At 44.2% G+C, this 12,995-nt stretch overlaps 1 protein-coding gene across 1 annotated transcript in view; it reads left to right on the top strand.

Moving 5' to 3' along the window:
* RARRES1 (retinoic acid receptor responder 1) overlaps positions 1-12,995 on the top strand; it is a 42,016-nt gene that overhangs the window by 24,852 nt on the left and 4,169 nt on the right. Inside the window, exons 2-4 of the mRNA XM_061168217.1 lie at positions 1,251-1,313; positions 3,662-3,845; positions 7,064-7,200. Coding sequence (XP_061024200.1) covers positions 1,251-1,313; positions 3,662-3,845; positions 7,064-7,200 — 384 coding nt within the window. The remainder of the gene's footprint in view (positions 1-1,250; positions 1,314-3,661; positions 3,846-7,063; positions 7,201-12,995) is intronic.

The raw sequence follows: 12,995 nt of genomic DNA, 5'->3' as shown, positions 1-12,995 counted from the left end.
TAACCATGCTTGGCTGTGTTCCTGGGCTAAATTTCACGGGAAACGGAGGGAATTCCCTGGTGGTCTGTAGCTTCCACTGCAGGGGGACGTGAGTTCGATCCCTGGTTGAGGAACTAAGATCCCATGCGGTTGTGTTTCCTCCTCACCCCTGCCTCTCACAAAAGGGAAATGGCTCTTTCCAGAATAATTTAACACTGTGTGGAATAACTTCAGCTCCGGGTGGCAGCAGCTCCCTTTCTTCTCTAGAAAACATTCCTTTTACTGAATGATCATTGTGCTCTTTAAAAAAAAATGGTGGCCAATAACAAAGTTCTTCTGAACAGTCTAATGGGCTTCAGTGATATGGATGGGTATTCCCTAAAGCTCTGCACTGGAATCAGTTCAAAGGTTTAAAAAGGCTAAGCATGCATTTGCAAAGTTTGGAAGCATGCCTACTGGTCTCTGTGGTAACTCACCCTGCCCCCGGCTCGGCCCCTCACAGAGCGGCCCCCGCCTCAGGCCTCCCCTCTGCCCACCTTGCACCTTGGTGCGCTGCTTCCACACCTCCCTCTGACCTCAGCCGAGGGCTCCTCCCCCAGACGCCTTCCTTGACCACTGTAGGGTACGTAGCCGTGTTGTCCCACCGCTCTTTCTTCACGTCCCACCATCTGAAAACCCATCATTTGTGACGGGGTGCATCTTTGTGGCCGGATCCTGTTTTCAGCTGTGAGGGGCAGTGGGGGCAGCTGCTGAGGCCCGGTGCCCAGCACAGGGCATGGAGGGGCACCGCCTCCCTCTTGGTGAGCAGAGTGGCCTGATCCGACCACAGTTTGAGATCTTTTCTCCTGCTTATAAAAAAAAAATCGATTTTATTCAGGTATAAGTGTTAGAGCTGCCATTTGCATGTCATGTCATCCCAGGAGAGTAAGCGGTTGCTGTGGTTCAGGTGCTAAGTCCTGTCTGACCCTTGGTGATCCCATGGACTGCAGCACGCCAGGCCTCCCTGTCCATCACCATCTCCCGGAGCTTGCTCAAACTCACGTCCATTGCGTTGGCGATGCTATCCAACCATCTCATCCTCTGTCGCCCCCTTCTCCTCCTGCCTTCTGTCTTTCCCAGCCTCAGGGGCTTTTTCAATGAGTTGACTCTCTGCATCATGTGGCCAAAGTATTGGAGCTTCAACTTCAAAATCAGTCCTTCCAATGAATATTCAGGTTTGATTTCCATTAACAGAACTTCCACTTGGCTGAAGTTCCATTTCTGTGTTTCAGGTTAATCAGAAGAAGGAATATAAATTTGACCTGGTGTTTACCACAGAATTCTACAGCGCAGAGGTAAGCTGCCATGGTTCGGGAAGTGTCCCATTAACAACTTTCATGGATTTTTTTTTTTTAAGTGAGAATCTCAGTATTGGGTTGGCCAAGAAGTTCATATGGAGTTTCCCATAATATATTACAGGAAAACCCGAACAAACTTCTTGATCAAACCTGTACATTGTGACCTGTAGGTTTACTTTTGTGTGTGTGTGTTTTCCCCTCCTGCTTTGCTTTCTATTCGCTCTCAAGAATCGAAGACTAGAGCTTGGCAGGACAACTTCATGACCTTAAACAGGCTTGCTTTTAAAAACAGTCCACACGGCCATCTTTGTCGCTAGGAGGGTGTTTCACACTCTAGCAGCCGCTGCCCCTCCTTCCCGTCTCAGAATCCCTGGAGTGACTCACTTCTAAATGCCAGCCTGCTCTTTCCTGTCCGCTGGTGACATTTCTCGTTAGTGGGCTGGCGTAGCAGGAGACCACCTCCAGGAGCTTCCTTGAACAGAGGGATTCTGTAACCCAGAGCAGCCTGTCACGCCGCAGGCACCTTCAGCCTCTCCAGTTGTGACCCAGCAGGCCGTGATTCTCCAAATGTCCTTTCCTCTGCTCTCAAGAAGAGAGTAAACAGGAGATTCAGACAGAAATCAGAGCCGGATGAACTTTGCAGTGCTGGGCCGGGCTAGAGGCATCAGCAGAACCTGGGTGGAGGGACCAGCCCAAACCCCGCTATGAGGCCCTGGGTCAGGGCTGCAGGGGTGGACAGGCAGCATCAAGGTGTCTCAGGGAGGCAGAGCTTCAGAGAAGGCAGGACCCCTCCAGTGGATGCTTCTGGAGGAAAGTTGACCGGACAACAGTACGCCAACGTGGCTTATTAACCTAAGAAGTAACGTTTTCTTAGAGCATAGGAAGGTGCTTTTGGTTTCTGCGTTGCCAGTGGAGGTGTTCTTTAAAGCAAAAGGGAAAGTGACCACTAGATTATTTTGACCTACTGTGCTTCTCTGAAGGGCATGGTGAGCTAATTGACGGGGTAAGGAGAGTTCTTTCATCTTCAGGCAACTGCTTTGATTCTGTGGGGCCAACTGGGTTGAGGGGGGAGGAAAAAACAAAAGGGGACAACACCCATTTCCTTTCCTCTGCCTTGGAAATAGCTTTGACATCAAAAGAGCCACGTGCCAGCCCTGTCTTTTGCCCTTGATAAGCCTCTTCCAGAATGCTGCCTTCACCGTTTCCCTGTGTGGCCCTGATGATTAGGAAAGCCTATTGCAGTTTTTGTGGGGTTTTTGGCTTTAGTTCCAGGAGGAGGCTTCTTAGGTAGATCCAGTCTTGATTACAGTTTGTTTGTGGGCTTTTATTTATTTATTTATTTTTGGTTGTTTTAACTGGGACTCCACACAGTTCAAATGACTGTAAAAGGGAAAAGAATTTAGTTGGTCAAGCGACCAAGTTGTTACAGGAGTTAACTCGGGCCATGAACTTCCTCAAATCATAGGCCCAGTGGATGGTTTGAGCGAACATACATTTTTCTGGGAAGTGGTTCCTTGGCTTTTATTGTTAGATTAAGGAATCAGTGACCTAAAAGGGTAAAGAACTGTCCCAGAAATGAGTCGTGCACTTGATGTCTACTTAAAGTATCCAGCCACCCAGCTCCATGTGTCTCTGGGTTGGAAAGTAAGTGAGGGAGATCCCAGAACACTCAGCGTGTCTCGGTTTCCATGTGAGTATAAGCCGATAGCCCTCGGTCACGTGGATACTTGGAGCAGCCCCACTGGGGTGGTCGGTGCCTCTGCTTCTTTCAGATTAGATCTCGGGGCTCACACAGAGCTAGGGCCCCAGCATCACAGACACAGCTCAGGTCCTGGCTGACCACTTATTATTAGCTGTGACACATGGAGGAGGTTCCTCTTTAAACGTCACTCTTAACCTATAAAATTGGAGTAAGAGGACCAAATTCATCAGGCAGCATGATGGTATTGTCACTTGTGTTCATGGAGATCGGCTTCCTCTTGGTCAGAGTTTGCAAGCTTGAGTTCCAGTTGGGCATTACATTGGTCCCAGAGAGGAGAGTACCCATCCTAGAGTTTTGAGTTGAGCAGTACTCACAGCTGTCAGTGAGTATTTCTTTGGGAAAAGGCCCAGCCTGCTTTCCTAAGGGCACCATCAGAAAGCAGGAATTTAAAAGACAGCAAAGGCTGAAGATTGTTGTGTTCAGTGTGAGCCCCAAAATCACACTCTACAAAGCAGACCACCGCATGTGCGTGCCAGGGCGTGCCTGCCGGGTACGGGATGCTCCCCAGTCTTGTGTTTGTACGTTGGGCTGGGTGGGAAGTGATGAGGAACCATCTCTTGTAATTTCAAAATTTTTATTTCAGGAAGATGAGAAACGTCTGGGAAAATGTTCTGCTCAAGTATTTTTCAGGAATGAGAAGCCCAGACCGGCCGTTAATGTGACGTGTACTCAGCTCATTAAGAAGGAGAGGAGACAGGAAGAGGATTACCATCTCTACAAGCTCATGAAGCAACTTAAAAGCCCCTTGAACGCAGTCAGCATTCCTGGTATGTACCCGTCTCTGGAATTTCTATATTCAGGAGTGTGTGTCATTACTAAGTCTCAAGAAGAATGCTCATGTAAAAATTTATTTCCCAAATGGCACTTTAACGACAGAAGGTGGTTTGCCTCATTATTTAAACAAAATTCAGAAGTATCCTTTTCCGGTTCTCCTCCTCCAGTACAAGATAGTGACTCCATCCCAGACGCGGGCAGGGCAAGAGCTCGACTCCAAAAGAGGTGGAGGTCTTTGTAACAGGACCCACACACAGAGGTGCAGTTTTCAGGGTTGAGTCCAGGAGCCGAGGAGATATTCCTAGAGGTTTCTGGTGGTGGCTTTGGGAACTTGAAGTGATGAGACCCCATCCAGGGCCTTGGCTATGCCCAACATCGTGTTCTGCACCAGGGCTGGGCGAGCCGACTGTCTTGGGGCCTTGCTGGGAGGCTGTAGTGGAGTCGAGCTGATCTCATTTTAGGTCCAGAGCTAATGGGCAGTGGTGCCGTCTCTTCTAAGAAATGAACCTTGCTTCTCAAGTGACTCAGCTGAAGTGAAGCAGAGCCCATTTGCTCTGGCACTAAGAGACCCAGCACTTACCGGCAAATCCAATTTCCAGAACCACAAAGTCATCCCTGCACCTGCACTTAGGCATTAGACTTGACATCTGACCACGGTGCTCCCTGTCTCTCTCTCAGCTTGCTCACTTGCCGGGAGGCTGTGAGAGGCCCCGTTTCAGCGTGGAGGCCCTGCGGTCTCCATTCATTACTGCATCTGTGTCCCTCCATTATGGGGTCGAGTGTTCTGACAGACCTGGAGGTCGGATCCTGCTCTTTGCGCTTCTCAAATGCAGAGCTTGGATCGGTCTCATTATAGGTCTCTGATAACTTGGATTAAATCCTCTTCCAAAGAATCAGAATCTCATACTGTAGTAGAATTTGCTTATATTTAACTGCCTGAAATAAGGGGGCCACTGACTAATACTTACAATCTAGTTACTTAGGGATTGATCCCCTCCTTAGCTAAATGCAAGTGGGAAGAAAGGGGGGCTTCCCAAGTGGCGCTAGTGGTAAAGAACCCACCTGCCAGTGCAGGAGACGTAAGAGACGCAGGTTCGACCCCTGGGTCAGGAAGATCCCCTGGAGAAGGAAATGGCAACCCACTCCAGTCTTCTTGCCTGGAGAATCCCATGGACAGAGGAGCCTGGCGGGCTGCAGTCCCTAGGGTCGCAGAGTCGTACACGGCTTAGCGACTTAGCACACACCCCTCCTTAGCATTAGCTGGGGAAATATGGTTTTATATATTCCTCTTAAAACACAAATTTTTAGAAATCATTTTGGACCTTCTCTTTTAAATATTTATTTACCACAGGATTTCTAGATTTTGGACACTTTTTAATAGTACAGATTAAAAGTCCTATATGCCCACAAGGATCATTCTATAATAATATAACAACATGTTGCTATGAAGATTCAAATAATTTAATGGAGTGCATGTTTTTATCAATGAAATCTACAAGTTCTCTTGTCACTTTAAATTCAGCAGAGACATTTAATGATGCTATTTATTGCCTGTATATATAAAATTATCTACTTACAACTGAAAAGGTTTGGTTTTGGATAAAGTGAATTAAAATCCATTTTGGAAGCGCCTTCTTAGCGCAGTGGGCAGCGCGTCAGTCTCATAATCTGAAAATCCATTTTGGAGTAGGCAATGCAACTCTCAGCAGATCCCATTATTTAATTAACCCAGGGTTTTTGACTGTTGAGCAGTTTTCTCTACAATTGGTGAGTGAGAAGAGCTAATCCATTTTATGATATCCTTGCTCTGCACTGTTTTTCCCCTAAAAAGTAACTGTCTAGTTTTCATTATGAGTAAAAAATTTCACCTTTTCTAATAAGTTCATAAACTTCCTATAGATGAGCCCAATATGTTACATATAAAAGACTAGGGAATAACCAGCCAAAGTCCAGAGTGACTGCATCAGTGCTACTGAATGCATGATGGACACAAATTCAGCTGTCCTCACTATTCGCAGTATTTTGTGTAACTGATTTTTCTTCTGTGGTTAATTTGTTTTGATCTCAAGATGTAAACTCAGAGTGGCACTGTAAGATGAAGGAAGTCTGTCACTCTTTCTCACATGCGTGTGTGCACACACACACACGGCAGGAATTCAAGGCTCAGCTCAAGTCTCATCTCTGTGACATTTTCCCCAACTTCTTCAGCCCAGAGAAACCTCCCTGTTCCCTGTGCCCTCCTCTCCTCTCTGATCTTCCCTCTCCTAAGAAAGGTATGTCAGCTGCCTTTCTACACTGTCAAGAAGAGGAGGGTAGGGTCTCTCTTTGCGTTGCCCACAGCACCCAAGCAATCAATGAATGCCTTCTGAACTGATACCGTTATAAATCAACCCAGTCAAGTTCTACCAACACAGAGCAGAATTTATGCGAAAGGATTATTTTACCAAGAAGGGTTCATTTCCTAAGTAAGCTGTTAGTATTCCTCACATATTAAACTATTATTGGGCTGCAATACAGACCAGGAATATCTCTTTCAAACTACATAAATGATGGTTCAGGGACAGCTCATAAATAACTTGCTAAAATTAGAGTTCCAAAAAGTCACAAAAGATAATTAGTCATTGTTTCCCTACCCATCCCAGTATCTGACATTAAGTAATTTTTTTAAAATAAATGCTGAATTAAAAAGATTACAGTTCCAAAGACAAAACCCACTTGATTTTTTTCATTTGGTCAAAAAAAAAAAAGTGACAGATGCTGCCACTGATTGGCTTTAACGCCTAGGATCAGAGAAGGACAAAGACATTTGCTAGATTGGTGAAGACCAGCACGTTCACTGTAGAACGAAAGTAGAAAGGGATGTGGAGAATATAGATATTCCCATCTAATTAAAAGATTGAAGATTTTTAGGTTAATATAGGAATATAGATAGGTTAAAATAGGAATATAGATATTCCCGTCTGACAGATATTCCCATCTAATTAAAAGATTGAAGATTTTTAGGTTAATCATTACCACTCTTAGTTTGCATTTATGTAATACAGCAAATAGCCCTTAAACAGTTTTATAGTAGCTTTTTACCTACCAGGCAAGTTGAAGCATGTAAACCTCTATACAATGAAGACACAGGTGAGTCCTGTTTGACTACTGAAAATTCTAACATTTTGTCCTATAAATGTCTTGACACGCATGTGCTTTCTTGCCCCTTCAGACAGTCATGGACACATTGCCCCGTCTCTGAGGCCCATCTGGGACCTAGCTTTTCTGGGCAGCTCCTATGTCATGTGGCAAAAGACAACACCGTTTCTCCACTACTACATGTCCCAGATTAGCGGCGTCAAGCAGTGGGTAAGAAAGACAAAGACTAACTGGCTACCTGAGGGATGCAACCAGTGCAATGTTCTTAGACAGAATTAATATGAGTTTCTAGATTTGTGGCAAGAGTTTTAACTGCATTTCATTCACTCGATAAATATGTGAATGTTAGATACTCGTTTGAGGACTGAGGATAATAGCAGTGAACGAAAGACTCACATGTAGCTGTCTGTATTGGGACTCATTCTAGTGAGAGAGGACGGTGAACTGATAAACAAGAAAATGTGCATCAGATGGTGATAAGGGCTCTGGAGAAAAATAAAGTAGGGAGAAGGGAATGTGGGAGGTTGGGAGAATTATACTTTAGTCTAAAGTCAGGCCCCTCTAATTTGAGCAGAGGTCCAGGAGAAGTGAGAGCCAGCCATGCCTCCAGAAGAGAAGGGGTTTTAGGCAGAGGGATCCTAGGCCGCAGTGTGGCTGACGGGCTGGATGAGTCCACACGAGGCCTGGGAGGCCACCAGAAGGACCTTGTCATTTACTTAGCACAGGATTTTTTTTTAGCAGAAGAGTGACAATCTGACTTCCAGATTGGATCGTTTTGGCTGCTGTGTTGAGAACAGGCTAGACAGACAAGCGTGGAAGCAGGCAGAACAAGAGAGTATTGCAGTGACCTAGGCAAAGTCTGCTGGTGACTTGGACCAGGGTGTCAGCTGTGGAGGTGGTGGGAAGCATTTGGATTCTGAAGACAGACTAACAGTATTTGTTGATGGGCTGAATGTGGAATGTCCGACAATGAGAAAAGTTGAGGATGAGTCTTAGGATTTGGCATGAATAACCGGAAAGCTACTTTTCATTTACAGAAGAACAGATTTAGGTAGAAATTAGCTTGATTTGGGGCATTCTAAATTCCAAGTAGAGCATTTGGATAGTCCTCTGAACGTAAGAGTCTGAAGTTCAGGGGCGAGGTCCGGGTTGGTGTCAACAATACGTTGCTGCTTAGTTGCTCAGTTGTGTCTGATTCTGCAACCCCATGGACTGCAGCACGCCAGGTTTCCCTGTCTTTCATCATCTCCTGGAGCTTGCTCAAACTCATGTCCATTGAGTCAGTGATGCCATCAAACTATCTTGTCCTCTGTCGTCCCCTTCTCCTCCTGCCTTCAGTCTTTCACAGCATCAGGGTCTTTTCTACTGAGTCATCTCTTTGCATCAGTCCTTCCAATGAATATTCAGGATTGATCTCCTTTAGGACTGACTGGTTTGATCTCCTTGCAGTCCAAAGGATTCTCAAGACTCTTCTCCAACACCACAGTTCAAAAGCATCAATTCTTTGGCGCTCAGCTCTCTTTATAGTCCAACTCTCACATCCATACATGGCTCCTGGAAAAACCGTAGCTTTGACTAGATGGAACAATGTTGGCAAAGTAATGTCTCCGCCTTTTAATATGCTGTCTAGGTTGGTCATAGCTTTTCTTCCAAGGAGCCAGTGTCTTTTAGTTTTGTGGCTGCAGTCACCATCTGCAGTGATTTTCGAGCCCTAGAAAATAAAAGTCAGTCACTGGTTCCACTGTTTCTCCATCTATTTGCCAAGAAGTGATGGGACCAAACGCCATGATTTTCGTTTTTTGAATGTTGATCTTTAAGTCAACTTTTTCACTCTCCTCTTTCACCTTCATCAAGAGGCTCTTTAGTTCACTTTCTGCCATAAGGGTGGTGTCATTTGTGTATCTGAGGTTGTTGATATTTCTCCTGGCAATCTTGATTCCAGTTTGTGCTTCCTCCAGCCCAGCGTTTCTCATGATGTACTCTGCGTATAAGTTACACAAGCAGGGTGACAAGATACAGCCTTGACATACTCCTTTCCCAATTCGGAACCAGTCCATTGTTCCATCTCTGGTTCTAACTGTTGCTTCTTGGCCTGCATACAGATTTCTGAGGAGGCAGGTAAGGTGGCCTGGTATTTCCATCTTGTTAAGAATTTTTCAGTTTGTTGTTGTGATCCACATAAAGGCTTCAGTGTAGTCATTGAAGCAGTAGTAGATGTTTTTTTTGAAATCCTCTTGCTTTCTCTATGATGCAATGAATGTTGGCGATTTGATTTTTTGTTCTTCTGCCTTTTCTAAATCCAGCTTGAACATCTGGAAGTTCTCGGTTCATGTACTATTGAAGCCTGGCTTGGAGAATTTTGAGCATTACTTTGCTAGCCTGTGAAGTGAGTGCAATTGTGTGGTAGTCTGAACATTCTTTTGCATGGTCCTTCTTTGGGATTGGAATGAAAACTGACCTTTTCCAGTCCTGTGGCCACTGCTGAGTTTTCCAAATTTGCTGGCATATTGAGTGCAGCACTTTCACAGCATCATCTTTCAGGATGTGAAATAGCTCAACTGGAATTCCATCACCTCCACTAGCTTTGTTCGTAGTGATACTTCCTAAGGTCCACTTGACTTCACATCCCAGGATGTCTGGCTCTAGGTGAGTGATAACACCATCGTTATTATCTGGGTCATGAAGATCTTTTTTTGGTATACTTCTATGTATTCTTGCCACCTCTTCTTAATATCTGTTTCTGTTAGGACCATACCATTTCATTCCTTTATTGTGCCCATCTTTGCATGAAATGTTCCCTTGGTATCTCTTGTTTTCTTAAAGAGATCTCTAGTTTCCTGTTCTATTGTTTTCCTCTATTTCTTTGCATTGATCACTTAAGAAGCCTTTCTTATCTCTCCTTGCTATTATTTGGAACTCTGCATTCAGATGGATGTATCTTCCCTTTTCTTCTTTGTCTTTTGCTTCTCTTCTTTTCTCAGCTATTTGTAAGGCTTCCTCAGACAACCCTTTTGCCTTTTTGCATTTCTTTTTTTGGGGATGGTTTTGATCACTGCCTCCTGTAGTGTTATGAACCTCTGTCCATAGTTCATCAGGCACTCTGTCTAGCAGATCTAATCCCTTTAATCTGTTTGTCACTTGAACTGTATAATCATAAGGATTTGATGTAGGTCATATCTGAATGGCCTAGTAGTTTTCCCTACTTTCTTCAATTGAAGTCTGAATTTTGCAATAAGGAGTTCATGATCTGAGCCACAGTCAGCTCCCGGTCTTGTTTCTGCTGACTGTATAGAGCTTCTTCATCTTTGGCTGCAAAGAATGTAATCAGTCTGATTTCGGTGTTGACCATCTGGTGACGTCCATGTGTAGAGTTCTCTCGTGTTGTTGGAAGAGGGTGTTTGCTATGACCGGTGCATTCTCTTGGCAATACTGTTAACTTTTGCCCTGCTTCATTTTATACTCCAAGGCCAAACACAAAATAGATGGCTTTTAAAGCCACAAGAGTGGATGAGATCAGAAAGTGAATGTAGACAGAGAAAGGTCATGAAAGGATTGAGTCCTGGAACACTTCTAAGTTTAAAAGTTGGAGACAGTAGAAAAGAAAGCCTTTCAAGGATGAGGGCTGATTGTTTCAAATGTTCCTGGGAAGTCAAGGAAGATGAGGACCAAGAATTGGCCATTTGATATAGTCAGTTGGCAAGCTTATCAAGAGTTGTCTCACTGGCACAGGGTGGGTGAAATGCTGACTGGAGCAGGGTAAGGAAAGAATGGGAATGGAATGGACACTCCCTGTCTCAAGGGATTTAGCTGTAAAGGGGAATTTTAAAAAAAGAGAGAGTAGCACTGTAGGGCAGGTCACGGGGTTTTCTGTTGTATTTTCAGGCTGGGAGATTTAGCAACATACCTGTATGTTGATGGGAAAAATCCAGTAGAGAGGGGTGAGGTAGGACTTGTAGGGAAGAGAAGGAAGACCTGATGGAGTTAGTGTCTTTGCAGAGATACAGATCACTGTGGATTGCTGTCAGTGAGTATCTTCTGAGGACAAGGATTTGCCCAGCATCCAGTTAGCATTATTGCCAGTAAGAGCTTGGTGTGCCTATCAAAGGTCACTTGTAAAGCGGACGACTGTTTGAAATGTATTTTACTTATTGAAATGAACACATTTCTTTCCCCTATAGAGCACTTTTTAATAGAGATGACCGTTTAATTGAGAGTTGTTACATTAGGGGTCTGGATACAGCACTAAATCTTTTGTCAGGTCAGTTTCTCTCATCTACCAAGTCAGTCATATCCTCAACACAAGACTTTAACTGAGACATCAGGGGAAATTTTTTGTTTAGTGTAGAAAATGGTGTCAAAGTAATAGAAATAATTTTAATGAGTGTCAGAGGAAAACACAACAGGAATAGAATAACAGAGACAAAATAGAAAAAAATAGTATCTTTTAATGGCAGTGTTTTCCATTTTTTGCATTTGTACATCTCACATCACCAAAGTCATCACCAGTTTTTGCTGTGGTTCAAAAACAGCAGCTCCATTTCTGGCTCATTCTAGCCAGTCTTAATGTTTATCATCTGTCCATCAGTATCCCTCAACTAGCCTGCAAAGTGGGAAAGTGGGGACAAATGTAACTGTAGAGTTAGGAAAATCAAATGCAGGGGGAGAATGGTCACTGAGTAGTTTTACATTTTTACTCTGTGGTATTTGGGTTTTAGATAAATAATAATTGAATGTGCAACTGCTTGCTGGGTCACCTAAGGCAAATCACTTCCCTTAGGAGTATGAAATGAAGATCAGTAATCTTACTGAAGCTAACATAAATCTAAATGCTGAAGCAACTGGGAAATTTGGTTTAAGGTTGATAGCATTTCAGATTGTTGTTGCTTCGCTGAGTTATATCTGACTCTTTTGTGACTCTGGACTATAGCCTGCCAGGTGCCTCTGTCCATGGAATTCTCCAGGGAAGAATACTGGAGTGGGTTGCCATTAATTTCTCTAGGGGACTCTTCCTAACCCAGGGATCGAACCCTTGTCTCTTGCATTGGCAGGTGGATTGTTTACCACTGAGCCCCCCGGGAAGCCCACATTTCAGATCAGAGTTATCTTATTTCTACAGGCATCTCCCACCCAAGCACTAACTGGGCCTGACCCTTGTTAGCTTGGCTTCCAAGATTAGAGTTCTCTTAAAAGAAGTATGCACAAACCCTCATAGATTTTCAAATTCTGCTATTTGGTAGCCAGTAAAGATTTTTTTGATCTTTCAGAAAAAGAAAAAAAAAAACAAAAACAAAAACCCAGCAAGAAGCAAAACAAGCAACAATTTTTTTAAAAAGGTCACCAAGATCAGAAAGTCTCGGGACTGTCCCTAGGAGACTAGAGCCAGGAAGGCAGGGCTGACAAAGCCAAGACAGAGAAGCAAGGAGTGACGGAGGGGCCCCGTGGCCCAAGGTAGCTCAGGAAACGATAAGGGTTATAGTTTTTCTGAAAGCTTTCTGGGTGGGAACTACTATCTGTACACGCAGGGATAAGCTCACCTTTTAATCCAATTGTGTAAGGAAGTGCAGCTTTAGAAACTCACAGCCTCAAACGAACACAGCCTGGGAGAAGAGTGGGCCAAGAAAGCCGAACTACAAATCTAAGACCCATCTTACTGGCAGCTGCTGCCTTACAATTGGAGAATAGACGTCATTCTCAGACCGTGAGGGCTAAACCAAGGGCATGGGAAATACCTGTTGACTAGGGAGAAAAAAAGATACAGACCTTACTGACATCCTTAGCCTTTGATGTGAACTGAGAAAAGTAAAGCTGTTACTTTTCTAGCATTGTTCCAAATGGTATCAGTACTAGCTACCGTCAGCATCTCAAACTACCTAACCAGTAGCCGTCAGTCCGTCAGTACAGGTCTTCACCCTAACTAGAGGCCCCCATTGGCCAACAACAGTATATTACAGAAACCATCTTACCTACCTTATTTATTCCGCTAAGAAAACCACTATTGACTTAAA

The sequence above is a fragment of the Dama dama genome, chromosome 19 (genome assembly GCF_033118175.1).
Source record: "Dama dama isolate Ldn47 chromosome 19, ASM3311817v1, whole genome shotgun sequence".
NCBI classification, from domain to species: Eukaryota; Metazoa; Chordata; class Mammalia; order Artiodactyla; family Cervidae; genus Dama; species Dama dama.
Note: the sequence above shows the minus strand (reverse complement) of the source record. Positions and strands in the feature narration are given on the sequence as shown.